The sequence below is a fragment of the Cebus imitator genome, unplaced genomic scaffold (genome assembly GCF_001604975.1).
Source record: "Cebus imitator isolate Cc_AM_T3 unplaced genomic scaffold, Cebus_imitator-1.0 Scaffold249, whole genome shotgun sequence".
NCBI lineage: Eukaryota > Metazoa > Chordata > Mammalia > Primates > Cebidae > Cebus > Cebus imitator.
Window position 1 is genome coordinate 2,640,834 of NW_016107564.1, and position 15,930 is coordinate 2,656,763.

A 15,930-nucleotide genomic window follows, 5' to 3' on the forward strand; every position below is an offset into this window, starting at 1 on the left:
TTTTAGTCAAAGTAAGACAAATATAAACATGCTCTGCTTCTAGAAGAATTTTCTCAATGTGAAGAAAATGAAATATCACAAACTAGAAAATCAGATTGCTCTTTTATTTCACAAGTATTGGCAAGAATATATTTCTATGTCTAATCTAACATCTTTGGCTATGCTACGCATTGAATCAATTCATAGGATAACAAGACTAGATGACCTTTATGAGTCACCTCAATTCATTCCATGAAACAAATAAATGCATGTACAAGTATGCTTTTAAATATCTCTAGAAAAGAGTTTCCAGAACTTTCACTGGTTAGTAACTGTTCCTGAACCTTCATTAAACCCATTTATGCCAAGTGTTTCATTATTGGAACACTAAGCAAGTGGGAGTTATTTATATCCTACTGCTCAAGGTTATCACCTAGGTCTGATTGCAAAAATTCAAAAAATTGCAACCTCAGGCATAAATGGGTTAAGAAATAAATGTCTTCCTGTAACATACTTGTATACAACATTTATACATACTGCCCTCATTGGATTTGGGCGAATATATTGATGGTGACCTCTTATTCATATGTAAACAAATACAGTAATAAAATCAACAGCCACCACCAAGATGTACTGAGTCCTTAGTCTGTCCTCAGTACTATGTCAAACCTTGGATACATGTTCTCACCTTAATACTCACAGGTGTCTTAGACAAGAGGTCTCCAATATACAGAAGAGAAAAATAAGGTTCAATTTATGCAAGGTGACATAGGCAGAGGTAACCCATGTCTGTTTGACTCTAAACTGTATATATATTCAGCACGTCTAAGTGACAGATATTTCTTAGGCATTGGGGTACAGTAGGCTAGAAATGCAGATAAAAAGTCCTCCAAGCGTACATTCATGTATAATCATAAGTTGTTGTTAGCTACTAACCTATATTGTACAAATTATTGTGCCTACTCTACTCTATTATAATTAATACTTAGATAGAGATAAAATAAACAAACACACTCCTTTTTTTTTCCCAGTATTACAATTTGGTTTGCAGAGAAAAAAATACTATTACTATCTCCCATCTGCAAAGCTTTTACCAAAAAAAAAGTACTGAAAAAACAAATGTACTGAAATTTAAATTAATCCTATATTAATTTTGTCAGTAAAATGGTGCTTCTCTAGAAAACATTAGAATATATCCATTTCAAAATATCTTTTAAAAGGGAAAAATATATTCTGAATGTTTGTCTTCATGTATAAATTCAAAAGAACGCCAACAAACATGTTTACACACAAAAATACTTCCACACAAAAGATTTTGCTATTTCTATATATATGTAACTGAAGAACAGGCAGTCAGCTAGAACCCCACCTTGGGGGTGAGTTTCTAAAACATGTGAAAGCAGTCTATCCTGGCAGAAAGGATGAAAGCCCAAGACTCCTCCATGCTAGGCATCCCTCACAAGCCCTGACTTCTTACTGCAGGACTTTGAAGAGGCCTCCAGGGGTCTGAACCACAGTCCTCAAGTCCTACAGTCTTCCTTCCCTAAAGCTGTTAAATGGCAGTCAGATTCTGCCTTTGGTGGCAGGTCACTACCCCATTGTGGCTGTAGGACGCATTTATCTTAGGCCTCTAAAATGAGGGCTTAAAAAAAAACCATGGAAGGCAGATTCTTTGTGGCTGTTTGATAAGGAAGGTTATGTTGATTGACAGGACACTTATGTCCAAAACATGCAGTGGCAGAAAACGCCACTCAGTGATTCACCTGCAGACAATTCAGGAAAGAGAAGTACTCATCCTAAAATTATAGGGTCCACAACCTGGAATTGTTTTTCCACTTACAGCAGTACTTCCAGGATTAGCAGATTAGAGTCTTTCCTCTACCACCATGCCATATGGAACAATTCAACAGGATGTTTTAAACATATCTATTAATGGAAAATTTTTAAAGATATATAGAAACTCCTGAAATTCTTATTTAATATCACTTACTTTACCTGATCTTGGTTAAAAATAAGTTTTTTAAAAGATTATTTCTCTTAATAAAGCCTGCCTCTTGTTTCTTTTTCTTTTTTTCTTTCTTGCTTCTGATAGATGAGTAACATGCTTAAGAAGGTACTAAGTATTTTGTTTTACTATTTATTGGTCAGTAGTTATTAGGCTTTAATTAGCTGCTTCTGTCCACTGCTACCCGGGGGGCAGGTGTTGTATCTTAATGTATGTGTGATGCCTGGGCATTGAATTCCAAGTGTCTCCAGTTCCGTGAAGAATGTCCTGCCTTGTCTTTTGGCCCATTTCATTTTACCAGAAAGATTCTTAGTTAGCCTTGAATCTAAGAAGTCATCAGTCTGAATGTTACCTGCATACTGGGAGCTAGCTCCACTCTTTGCAAATGTATAAAACTCATGAGCTGCTTCTCGCAGAGACAGTGTATCTCCAAAAGTTATTTCTGGTGGGTTGGGGCTGTCTCAGTACAGCTTTTCTTTCTTTTTTTCTTTCTTTTTCTTTTCTTTTTTTTTTTTTTTTTTTTTTTTTTTTTCTTTTTTTTTTTTTTTTTTTTTTTTTTTTTTTTTTTTTTTTTTTTTTTTTGAGAGAGGGTCTTGCTCTGTTGCTCTTTTAGAGTGCAGTGGTGCAATCATGGCTTGCTGCAGCCTCAACCTCTCCAGCCCAAGCAATGCTCCTACCTCAGCCTCCCAAGTACCTGGCACCACAGGTGTGCACCACCAGGCCCAGGTAATTTTGTTTATGTTTTTGTAGAGTTAAATCTCATTATGTGCCCAGGCTGCTCTCAAATTCCTGGGCTCAAGTGATCCTCCAGTATCAACCTCGCAAAGTGCGGAGATTACAGGTGTGAGCCACTGCGTGTGGCCAGTGTAGCTTTTCAAAGGCAATGTAAACCCATTCAGTTTTCTATAAATGTTTGCATTAGAGGCCAAAGAATTGAACCAGTCAAGAATCTTTCAAAAATTTTCTGTTGAATCAAACTGAATTTGTCAGTGCCACCTTAATTTGTTTCATCATAAATGACCCAAATTCTTTCAGTATTTAGCTTTTTCTTGGCATTTCTTAGATCACTAACATAGCAAACTACTAATTCTTAAATTCTGTTTCAAACCATAAAATGGGATCTTGGTGGCCTAGACAAGTATTAAAGACTAAACGCTTACCATGTGTATGCTGGGTGTTCATAAGAAATATTCAAACACAGGCCTAAGGAAACACTCCTTATAGAGCCAAGAAACTCAACAGAACATTCCAATCCAAGTGGTAGAAAAAACATTAGACATACTTTTCCTTTTTTAACTTGGAAGGCCAATAATCAGTACTGATTCAAGATTGTTGTTGTTCTTTTGGACAGTGCCTATAGCTGCCTCTCTTAAATGCTCCCACAGCACTGTAGGTCTTAAGGCCTTGATAGCTTATTAATGTTCCCCTGTAGACTAAAAGTTCATTCAGAGGAATCTTTCATACTCATTTATACATAGTGCCTGGAAGTTTTCAGACTCTCAACAAACATTTTTCAAAAACTGGATGAATAAATGAAAGAGCTTAGAGGAAAAGGAATAAATTCAACTGTGGTTTTTTTTTCTGTACATCATTCTTGTTTTATAATTCTCCATTTTTCCACAGTTACAATTACTTCTTGACCATTCTACATTAGGAAAAAGTGATACACCTACACCAAAGCCTTATGAGCTTACCTCTTTCACTTAGTTTTATTTATATATATCTCATAACTTCTATTAGGTAGCTACTATGTCTTGGCACTATGCTGAGCAGTAGGCAGTTATGACTCTGATGATATTAAGATTTAGATGTTGGCGGACAACCTATGAGAATATATAGGAGGCTTCTGGAGATGTCTCCATCCTAAATAACTCCTATAACCACTACCCCAACTTCTTAGGGTATAGTAATCAAATTTGAAATAGAAGCCACAGCTAGCCCCAATATAAGGGGCAGTCAAGAACAACTGGGATAATCTAGATTCTATTTGAAGTCATAAAAAGTAATAAAATGTTTTCCATTAACTCATTCATTCACTCATTTGTTAAACACTTACTATGTGCCAAGTAGCATTCTCCATACTAGAGATAAAAAAACAAAATCCCTGAAGTCAGGAATCTTATTTTCTGGGAAAGACGGAGTAAATACATCACATGTCAGCAGCTTGCAGTGTTAAAAAGAAAACCAAACATCTTCAAGCACTGCCTCTAAATTCCATTTTAAAATTACTATTCTTTTTTAACAGAGTCTCACTCTGTTGCCCAGGTTGGAGTGCAGTGGCTCAATCTCCACTCACTGCAATCTCTACTTCCCAGGCTCAAGCGATCCCCCTACCTTAGCCTCCCAAGTAGCTGGGACTACAGGCAGGAATCACTACACATGGCTAATTTTTTTTTTTTTTTTTTTTTTTTGGTAGAGACAGGGCCCCACTATGTTGCCCAGGCTGGTCTCAAACTCCTGGGCTCAGGTGATCCTCCTGTCTTGGCCTCTCAAATGCTGGGATTACAGGTATGAGACACTGTGCCCAGCCCCCAAAATTAATTTTTAAAATAAAATTTTTGGTTCTGAAATTATTTAAAATGTAACCAACTATGCAAATATTTTTACCAAAAATCTTTTAAAAATATTTTAACACTCACTCTTTTTCATATTATTTTTGTTAGTAGCAGCTTTAGGGGGAAGAATGACAATATGTGTGTAAAGGAAATTTACATTTGTTCTGTTTCATCTGCTTTGAGTTACTTTTTAAAAGTCTGGGAATTAGTGGCTGGATGCAGTGGCTCATGCCTGTAATCCCACTGCTTTGGGAGGTCAAAGTGAGAGAATCGCTTAAGCCCAGGAGTTTGAGGGTACAGTAAACTGTAATTGTGCCACTGTACTGCAGCCTAGGCGACAGAATAAGACCCTGCCTCAGAAAAAAAAAAAGTTGGCCGGGCACGGTGGCTTACGCCTGTAATCCTAGCACTTTGGGAGGCCAAGGCGGGTGGATCACGAGGTCAAGAGATCGAGACCATCCTGGTCAACATGGTGAAACACCGTCTCTACTAAAAATACAAAAAATTAGCTGGGCATGGTGGCGCGTGCCTGTAATCCCAGCTACTCAGGAGGCTGAGGCAGAATTGCCTGAACCCGGGAGGCGGAGGTTGTGGTGAGCCGAGATCGCGCCATTGCACTCCAGCCTGGGTAACAAGAGGGAAACTCCGTCTCAAAAAAAAATAATAATAAAATAAAATAAAAAATAATAATTCTTATAAATTTGATGTTTCTAGTTCCGCCTCTTTTTTCCTTTGAGATGCATTACCATTATTTATAACAGTACTTCTTATAGACTTGAAACGTTTTAGCACATTGATATAGATTCATAAATTTGCTGTCCATTTAACATGAGTTGCTTAAGATTTGCATTTGAGATGTTAGATTTTCTGAGGCCTCCCCAGCCGGCATGCTTAAAACCAACATCAAGATACACACAAAACTCTATTACCTAATTATAGCCTCATCAATCAGAATTCATATATCAGTTTAATTTTCTTAGATTATTTCATTAATGTAGTAGTTTCCATATGGCTGTTTGCCTGTTAACTACTTTCTTTCAGTCCTTTCAAATATATTTTAAGTATTAAATGAGTCAGTCTAATTTTCAAACTACAAATTTAATATAAATAAAGCTGCAGGGACAGCAGGACATGCTTTGTAAGGAGTAGGTCATAATTACCAAACCATACATTTAATGCGTGTGTTGACTGTGGAATCTGAACATGCACTTTCTCTCTTGTAATCATATATAAACTCTATGAAGTGTTTCTTTTTGAAGTTTGAGTCTCAGGAAGATGAGAAATTACTTCAAGCAAGTGAGAAGTTTCAAGCTGAATGTGCCTTCAAGTTCCCAAATCGTCAGTGCCTTACAACAGTAATTGATATAAATGGAAAAACTGTTTTTATCACACGTTATCTCAAACCTTTAAACCCTCCTGAGGAGCTCCTTAGTGTCTACCCCAATAATCTACAGGCAACTGCAGTAAGTATTTCATAGCAAATAATGCTATGCTAAAACTGTTTTCAAGTTTAAATATATAGCCATTTTAATTACCATATTTCATAGTACTTAAGATATTAACTATATCAAGATCATTAATGATAAAAGTAATGATTAAAGCATTTTTATTAACATGAGGTTTTCTTTCTTTAGAAAAGTCTGAAGGCAGCTGGGCTATGGCTCATGCCTATAATTCCAGCAATTTAGGGGCCCAAGGCAGGCAGATCACTTGAGACCAGGAGTTTGACGCCAGCCTGACCAACATGGTGAAACTCCATCTCTACTGGAAATACAAAAATTAGCCTACTGTGCTGGTGCACACCTGTAGTTCCAGCTACTCGGGAGGCTGAGGCCAGAGAATTGCTTGAACCTGGGAGGTGAACATTGCGGTGAACTAAAATCATGCCACTGCACTCTAGCCTGGGCAACAGAGCAAGAGACTCTGTCTCAACAAAATAAAAATAAAATAAATATCTAAAGGTACCTGGGATGATAACAACCCTTAGTTCATTGTTTCAACAAAAGATTATTGAGTGCTTTCTGTGTCCCTGGCACTACAGTGTTGGAAAAGTAACATATGGAAAATACTTTACACTTCTAAGATGTATCACATAAACATGTTTTCATTATGTATTCTCAATAAGTTTGTTAGGATTTGAACTGATGCCTCTAATGTCAGAAGTTACATACATTCTACTCTACTAAGACAACTATTCAGTATTATGCCTAATACTATATGTTCAATTAAGTTCACTGAGTTCAAATTAAGCAAAAATTATTTCAAATATTTAAGTATTTTCAGCATTTAGACCATCATTCCAAAGTACTTCCATACTGGGCCATTAAGTATGTATGCACCATTCTCTGGCTTCAGAGCACCATACCCATCACAAACTTGTGTGAATCAGAAGCCATATGTTAACCAGGCTAATTTTACGTGAATACCATAATCCATAACTGCTTTTGGAGAGTGGATAACATAGGGAGTTATTGCTGCTAATAGTCACTAACATAGTAATTTAGAAACAGGGTAATGATATATCTATTTGTAGATACAGATATATCAAAAACCCCACTTTGTGTTCTACATTTCACTTGCTTTTTATATTACTCATAGCATAGTTGATGTGCAGAAAACTTCTCCCAGTAAAGAACATTTAAGAGTGATGAATAAAATATCTAATAGATCATGGCTGAAATGAAAGTAAAGTGAAAGGGAAAACATAAGAGACAAGAAACAATAAAAAAAGATTCTACAAGAGTGAGAGCTTGAAATAGTGTTTGCTGTCAGGTTATCTGATAATCCCTAATGACTAGAGCTGGGTTTCAATGAGCTACAAGGCTGTGGGAGACAGGGATAATGCATAGGGCTAGAGCAGGCTGGAAGGTTGAATTAGAGACTCAAGTGCAGAGTTGATATTCTTCAGGGTAATACCATCAATGGATAAACCAGGAAGTGCTCTGTCTTCAGAAGGAACCCTGGCGTTCTCAGTCTTGACTTTGGAGAGAAGAGAAAAAAAGAAAATCTTCTAACCTCTACTCTGTATTTACTCACATTTGAGACCGGAATTTATACTACCTGTATGACCCAAAAAAACTTCAACTGAAAATCTAGTTGAAAGTATTTCCTGTTGGTAATGCCCCAGATCCCTGTCAAAAGCAAACACAAATGCCACAAATATTCCTAGAAGAATGCCGTTCAAACTCAGCCTCAGAAAAATTCCACAGAAAAAAATTCCAAGCAACATGAACATACAATAAAAGATCATCAATGAAGAAGTAAGTCACCGTAAAGAAGGTTAAGAGTTCAGAAAAACAACAGACTGAAGACTCAGGCCACAAAAACTCCAGATAGAAGAATTATTGTACATAAAATATAAAGTAGATGTGTTTAATATGTTTAAGAAATTTGGGAAATTTAAACTATAATTTAAAAACAATAGTGCATTGGAATTGACAGACAGATTTTTTAAAGTACCAAATGGAACTTATAACGATAAAAGAAATAATAGGTAAAATTAGAAATTAAACAAGTTAAAACATTAAATACAGTTAAATAAGAGATACATTATATACAATTAAATACAGAGAGAATTATTGAACTGGAATACACATGCAAAGAAATTATTTGGAATATAGTACAGACAACCTAAACCCAAAATAAGTAGAAGGAAAGAAATAATAAAAACAAGAGCAGAAATAAACAAAATAAAGACTTAAAAATGCAAAAGATCAATGCAACAAAGAGCTGATTTTTAGAAAAGATAAACAAAATCAACGACCCTTTAGCTGGAATAAGAAAAAAGAGAGAAGACTTAAATAAATAAAATCAAATAAAAAAGAAGGCACTGCAACGGATACCACAGAAATATAAAGAATTATAAGGAACTATTATGAACAACTATCCACCAAATTATAAAACTTGGAAGAAACAAATAAATGCATGAACATATACAACTTACCAAGACTGAATCATGAAGAAATACACCTGAGCAGACCAATAACAAGTAATGAGACTGAAGCAGTAATGAAAAGCCTTCTATCAAAGAAAAGCCTAGGACCTGATGGTTTCACTGCTAAATTCCACCAAATACTTAAAGACTAACATCAATTCTGCTCAAACTATTCCAAAAAAAAAAAAAAAAAAAAGAAAAGGGAAGTCTGTTAAAGTCATTTTTTATAGGCCAGCATTATCCTGATACCAAAACCAGAGGCGTAACAACAATAAAACTACAGGCCTATATTCCAGGATAAACATAGCTCTAAAACTCCTCAACAAAATATTGCCAAACCAAATTCAATAATATATTAAAATGATCATGCAATATGGTCAAGTGAGACCCATCCCAGGGATGCAAGGATGGTTCAAAACAGGCAAATAAGTAAATGCGATATATCACCTTTACAGAATCAAGGACAAAAACCACTTGATCATTTCAATAGATGCTTAAAAAGAATTCAATGGAATTCAACATCCCTCATGATAAAAACTCAACAAATTAAGTATAGACGGAACATATTTCAACACAACAGAGGTTATGTATGAAAAACGCACAGTTAACATCATACTGAACAGCAAAAAGTTGAAGTTTTCCTCTAAGACCTGGAACAAGACAAAGATGCCCACTTTCTCCAACTCTATTCAACACAGTACTGAAAGTTGTAGCTAGAGCAATTAGCCAAGAGAAATAAATAAAGGGCATCCAGATTGGAAAGGAGGAAGTCAAGTTGCTCCCATCTGCAGATAACATAATCATAAATTTAGAAAACCCTAGGGACCCCATCAAGAAACTGTTAGAACTAATAAATTAATTTAGTAAAGCTGCAGGAAGCAAAATCAACATACAAAATTTAGTAGTGTCTCTATACACCAATAATGAACTAGCTGGAAAAAAAAATCAAGAAGTAATCCCAAATACAACAGCTACAAAAAGTTATAAGATACCTAAGGATAAATTTCATCAACAAGGTGAAAGATCTCTGCAATCAAAATTACAAACATTGATGAAAGAAATTGAGGAAGGCACAAATAAATGGAAAGATATCCTGTGTTCACAGATTGGAAGAATTAATATTGTTAAAATATCCATATTACTCAAAGCGATCTACAGATTCAATACACTGTCTATCAAAATATCAGAGCATTCTTTGCAGAAATAGAAAAACATCTTAAAATTCATATGGAAATACAAAAGATCCCAAATAGCCAATGTAACCTAGAGGAAAAAGAACAAAGAACTGAAAGCATCATATTACCTGACTTCAAAGTATACTACTGTAGTAACTAAAACAGCATGGCACTAGTCTAAAAACACATATAGACCCATGGAACACGACAGCAAATCCAGAAATAAATCCATGCATTTACAGCCAAATGATTTTTGACTAAGGCACCAAAAACACACACTGGGAAAAAGGACAGTCTGGTCAATAAATGGTGCTGGAAAAATGATATCCACAGGCAAAAGAACAAAAACTAGAGTTCTCATCTCTCACCATATACAAAGATCAACTCTAAAAGGATTAATGAATTACATGTAAGAACTGATACTATGAAACCACTGAAAGAAAGTATAGGGGAAATACTTTATGAAATTTAACTGGGAGGATTTTTTTTATAAGACCTCGAAAGCACAGGCAACAAAAGCAAAAATAGACAAATGGGATTACATCAATGTAAAAAGCTTCTGCATAGCAAAGGAACCAATCAATAGAGTCAATAGACAACCTACAGAATAGGAGAAAGTAATTGCAAACTATGTGTCTAACAAGGTGTTAAACTCTAGACTATGTAAGGAACTCAAACAACTCAATAGCAGAAAACCCCAAATAGTTTGATTTAAAAGTCAACAAAAGAGCTGAATTGATATTTCTCAAAAAAAGACAAATGTCCAACAAACATGAAAAAAATTTCAGCATCACTAATCATCAGAGAAATGCAAATCAAAACCACGAGATACCACCTCACTCCAGTTAAAATGACTCTTTTCAGAAAGACAAACAATGACAAATTCTGGCAAGAGTCTGAAGAAAGAGGAACTCTTATACACAATGGTGGGAATTTAAATCAATACAGCCATTATTGGAAAACAGTATAGAGGTCCTCACAAATTAAAATTAGAACTACAATGTGATCTGGCAAAATCCCAGTACTAAGTATATATCCAAAGGAAATGAAATCAGTATATCGAAGAAGTATCTGCACTCATACATGTATTGCAGTGCTAGTCACAATAGCCAGGATATGGAATCAAGCAAAGTATCCATCTATGGATGAATGAATAAAGAAAATGTGGTATATATACACAATGGAATGCCAGTCAACCATAAAACAGAATGAAATTCTGTCATTTGTGACAACAGGGGTGAACCTGGAGGGCATATTAAGTGAAGTAAGCCAGGCACAGAAAGGCAAACACACATGATCTCACACCTATGTGAAAACTAAAAAAGTTTATCTCAAAATAGAGAGTAGAATAGTGTTACTCACTATTCATTATTATAATAGTGTTATTCATTATTCTACTCTTCCCTCCTGAGGAGGGAAGGCAGGAGGGGGGATGGAGAGAGGATGTTCAACAGGTACAAAGTTACAGTTAGGAAGAATGAGTTCTGGTATTCTATTACACAGTATGATGCATATAGTTAATAATAATGTATAGTATATTTCCAGCTAACTAGAAGAGAGGATTTTGAATATTATCACCCCAAAGAAATAATACATGTTGAAAGTGATGGATATGCCAATTACCCTGATTTCAGCATTACACAATGTATACCATGCATTGAAACGTCACACCATACCCCATAAATATGAACAATGTGTCAATATACATAAAACAAAATTTTATTAAAAGATTAACTTCCTTAGAAATTACAGAAATAGAAGTTATAGCCGCAATGATGCCCAGACCTTGATTCCCGAATGCTATTACCCTCTCAACCAGGGCTCCTTAGAGAAATGACTATTTTCAAGACTGGGCTAAGTGAAAATTCAAGATGATTCTGGAAAGTCTTGTTATACCAGAAAGTAAAGAAGTGTGAAATGAAAGGGAAAAAAAGACTTGTCAAAGGGACACAGTTTCTTCATCTGTAAAGGATGAGTAATAACAATAACCTTCCATATAGGATGTTTGGTGAAGATGAAAATGATATTAATATAATATTTAGTAAGCATTTAGTATTAGTTTCATTTTGTACATGTAAATGGTTGTAACATTTGAGATTTATTTTAAGAAATCAGGTAGGGGATGCAGCGTTTTGTTTTATTAGAAATTATTTTTTTGTAAAGCTCATTTTCTTTTTTTTTTTTTTTTGAGTCGGAGCTTCACTCTTGTTACCCACGCTGGAGTGCAATGGCGCAATCTCGGCTCACCACAACCTCCGCCTCCTGGGTTCAGGCAATTCTCCTGCCTCAGCCTCCTGAGTAGCTGGGATTACAGGCACGGGCCACCATGCCCAGCTAATTTTTTTTGTATTTTTAGTAGAGACGGGGTTTCACCATGTTGACCAGGATGGTCTCGATCTCTTGACCTCGTGATCCACCCGCCTCGGCCTCCCAAAGTGCTGGGATTACAGGCGTGGGCCACCGCGCCCGGCGTAAAGCTCATTTTCATTATACAGGAACTGGTGGCTCGATATGTGTCCTTGATTCCCTTCTTGCCTGACACTGTCTCATTTGCTGGAATCTGTGACCTATGGAGCACATCTGATGTAAGTAGTTCTTCTTCACAAATTTACTAACTTGAGCTGACTTAATGAAATATTAGCTAACTGCTTGCATAAATTTAAATTGCAACATTCATTAGTCATAAAAACCTAATTGGCTATCTGTTTAGTAATATGAGCTAAATTCTGAAGCATTTTTTCTTCCAGGTTCAATTTTCCCAAAGTTCAGAAGTTAACAAAAAATTAATTGCTCACACAAAAAGTTTAAAAGTAATACTTCAGATGTCTTAATGCTGATTTACCCTCCCAGTATTACCATAAAACTTCTTGGTTTTATTCATGAAAAATACCAAAATTACATTCTATATTATAATTAGAAATGATATATTCCTTAATTTATGGGCTTTGTAAGGCATGGCATATCATTATTTATTCAGTATATACTTTTTGGTCATTTACCACATACCAGATGCTATACTAAATTCTGGCTATAAGTGAAATAAACATAGCATAGTCTCTGCCCTCATATAATTTATATTGTACTCCTATGAGAATCTAATGCCACTACTGATCTGACAAGAGGCAAGTGGTAATGCTTGTTTGTGTGCCGCTCACCTTCTGCTGTGCAGCCCAGTTCCTAACAGGCCACAGACTGGTACTAGTCCATGGCCTGGGAATTGAGGACCTTTGCTCTAGAGCTAGACTGGCTTTACTACTTCCTAAGTGTTACTTATTAATCTGTACCTCCACTTCCTCGTCTATAAAATGAACAAATAGGAGTATACCTTCCTGAAAGGGTTGTTCTAGAATTAAATCAGTTTAATGAAGTAATGTGCTTTAAAGATTGTTTAGCATATAATGAACTATCATATATACATTAAAAATAAAAATGAAACTTTGAAATTTGTCTCCCCAACCCTACCACAATCATAGTGACTATTGATTCTAGAAATCCATATCATCAATGTCAGAGAAAACACCATGTCCACTAAAAGTGGTTTATTTTAAAAAATGAATTATCAACATACTATCAAAATTTGGGGAAAGATTATAGGTCTTACACTTCAAGGCATATGACATATTAGAATCCTGCCAAGCCAATCCAGAGTAAAGCATTCAGTTAATATGACATACTTTTTTTCTTTTGGTCAGCAATTTCTTGATCTCCTGGCAGGGGATGAAGAAGAACATGCAGTACTACTGTGTAATTACTTTCTGTCTCTGGGTAAGAAGGCCTGGCTGGTGATGGGCAATGCTATTCCTGAGGTAAGACCACGTAGGCTGGCTTTAACAGAGGAGCATAGTTGACTAATCCAGTTGTATGTTCTAGATCACAGACAGGAAATATTTTCATAACGATTCCTTGGGTTCCTAGGAAAGTGGCCCAGAGATGCCATAACAGCAGAGAGAACTACCAGTGATAAGACATGAAATGGTTTTCAGTGGTCCTCAGGGCCCTATGCAACATTTGAGATTATTTTTTGGCAAACCCAAACCCTTTACCATCCAAAGTCCCCACCTAGCTCTGTCCTTTTAGTATTGGCCTCTTTCCAGCTATGTTCCCAAACATTCAGATTCCCCTAGTGATGTGGAAATCTTCATGCTTTGCAATGAAGAGGATCCAAAGGAGTGTGCTAAGGTTAGAGATCTCTCCTTTCATGTGTACTGCTTCTACAAGTATCTGCTGCTGACCTGGCAGGCAAAGGGGAATAAGCCAGATAAGGAGGAATGAAAAGAATGTTAGCAGCTTTATTTTTATATTAACATTTTTATTTTTATTAGATTGGAGACTATTAGAATTTTTCCCTAGCCCACTATAAATATCCCTAAATTTCTGATACAATAGGTAAGTTTAGAAAATTCACATGGATTACAGCAGTTTATCCAAAGAGGGTTTTTGGTTTTTGTTCTTTCTTTTTTCATGACAGAGTTTCACTCTTGATGCCCAGGCTGGAGTGCAATGGTGCAATCTCAGCTCACTGCAACCACTGCCTCCCGGGTTCAAGCAATTCTCCAGTCTCAGCCTCCCGAGTAGCTGAAATTACAGGCATGCACCACCACGCCCGGCTAATTTTTGTATTTTTAGTAGAGATGTAGTTTCTTCTTGTTGGTCAGGCAGGTCTCGAACTCCTGACCTCAGGTGATCCGCCCGCCTCAGCCTCCCAAAGTGCTGGGATTATAGGTGTGAGCCACCACACCCGGCCAAAGAGGGTTTTAAAAAGAGGCCACAAGGCTCTAGGAATCCTTGGAAATTCGAGTTGCTGCAAGGCAGGTAATAAAGTAGTATCATATTCATGTTCAAATTAAGTCTCCATCATTATCTACCAGATAGCCTGGTCCCAGGAAAAGAACACTGGGCTAGGAAGTCATGAGGCTGAAGTTCAAGGTTCCGTGCCTGCTTATCATTAGCTGTATGACGCTAAGTAGGTCACTGCACAACTCTGGGTTTTATAGGAAACTGGGATAATTTCTGCCCTGCCTTCCCCAGAAAACTGTTGTGAACATCAAGTAAAATTATACAGGGAAAATAAATGAATGAATTCTCATTGTAAAAATAGAATCTAACAATACGTAAGTATTTTGTGTAAAAAGTAGAGTCCCTTTTCAGAAGACCCAGAATACCTTGACAAGGAACTTCTACTTCTCCAACTCCCAATTCTACTCCCCTCCCCAAGTACAGTCATTCTTAACTGTTTGGTACATATCCTTTCAAATCTACTATGCATTTACACAGTTACAAATGTTTGTCAAATGTAAGTTACTATATTAGAAGCAAATATTTCTATTCAGACATAATCAGCCTTCTATAGATTTAAATGGCAGTCTTACTGACTCAGAAGAAAACGCCAGTGACTGCTTATTTTCACTCATAGTTCTTCAGCCAATCCTAAGATATATTGGTTGGGTAAGATGATGACTATCCTTATTTAGTCATTGCACTAGTACCAGATGCAAGAATTTTGCAAAACTAAGCATTCATCTTTACTTTTTAAATTCAGCATTACCTAGAACTTCAAAGAGTTTTCACCATTAACCATGGAATTTCACTAATCAGGGGTTCAAGCAAAATAATGAATTGTCTGTGCAAGCTAGTATTGCTCTTCATTGCATAAATAGTTGAAAACTGGTTTTAATGGCCATTTTCTTTCAGGGTCCAACTGCCTATGTGCTAACTTGGGAGCAAGGTCATTATTTAATATGGAATCCCTGCAGTGGACATTTTTATGGACAATTTGATACATTCTGTCCCTTGAAAAATGTGGGCTGTTTAATAGGTCCTGATAATGTAAGTATTAACATTTCTTCTTATATGGTTAATTGATGGATGTTTCCTTTTTAAAATAATCGACCTATTGATTTAAATAATATTTTATGTATCCAAAATATTTATATAAATGAATATATATACACACACACATAGACATACACCAATTAAAGAAATTCAGTGTCAAGCACAGTGGCAGACTGCTAAATAAAACTTCAGTTCAGTTAGTCACCTGATCTGCCTGAGAAGCGGAATGACAAAACACGGTAACAAGGAAATACAGGATTTAGATTCAGAGGACCAGAGTTTGTGTCCTGGGTCTGTCCTTAGTTTTCTCATCCAAAATAGAGTTTACAATTTCTAACTCACAGTGTTCTAAGCACTAACTGAGGCAAATTTGTCACCTGCGCAGATTAGGTTTCTCTGTCTCTTTCGCGCTTTTTTCAAGGGAGATTCCCAAGTATCACCTGACCTGTA

The 15,930-nt window shown here is 36.1% G+C and overlaps 1 protein-coding gene and 1 long non-coding RNA gene across 9 annotated transcripts in view; one reads left to right on the top strand and one right to left on the bottom strand.

The window, feature by feature from the left end:
- CC2D2A (coiled-coil and C2 domain containing 2A) overlaps positions 1-15,930 on the top strand; it is a 136,852-nt gene that overhangs the window by 108,874 nt on the left and 12,048 nt on the right. For 5 of the 8 annotated variants that reach the window (XM_037727939.1, XM_037727938.1, XM_037727934.1 and 2 more), the window contains 5 exons: positions 2,072-2,092; positions 5,799-6,002; positions 12,144-12,233; positions 13,341-13,454; positions 15,340-15,474. In XM_037727939.1, the coding sequence (XP_037583867.1) occupies positions 2,072-2,092; positions 5,799-6,002; positions 12,144-12,233; positions 13,341-13,454; positions 15,340-15,474 (564 nt within the window). The remainder of the gene's footprint in view (positions 1-2,071; positions 2,093-5,798; positions 6,003-12,143; positions 12,234-13,340; positions 13,455-15,339; positions 15,475-15,930) is intronic. The other 3 variants (XM_037727935.1, XM_017498719.2, XM_037727937.1) reach the window with 1 other exon arrangement.
- Positions 1-15,930, bottom strand: part of LOC108282731 — a 38,083-nt gene that overhangs the window by 14,547 nt on the left and 7,606 nt on the right. The window contains exon 2 of the long non-coding RNA XR_005195509.1: positions 5,700-5,885. This is a non-coding gene — a long non-coding RNA (uncharacterized LOC108282731). The remainder of the gene's footprint in view (positions 1-5,699; positions 5,886-15,930) is intronic.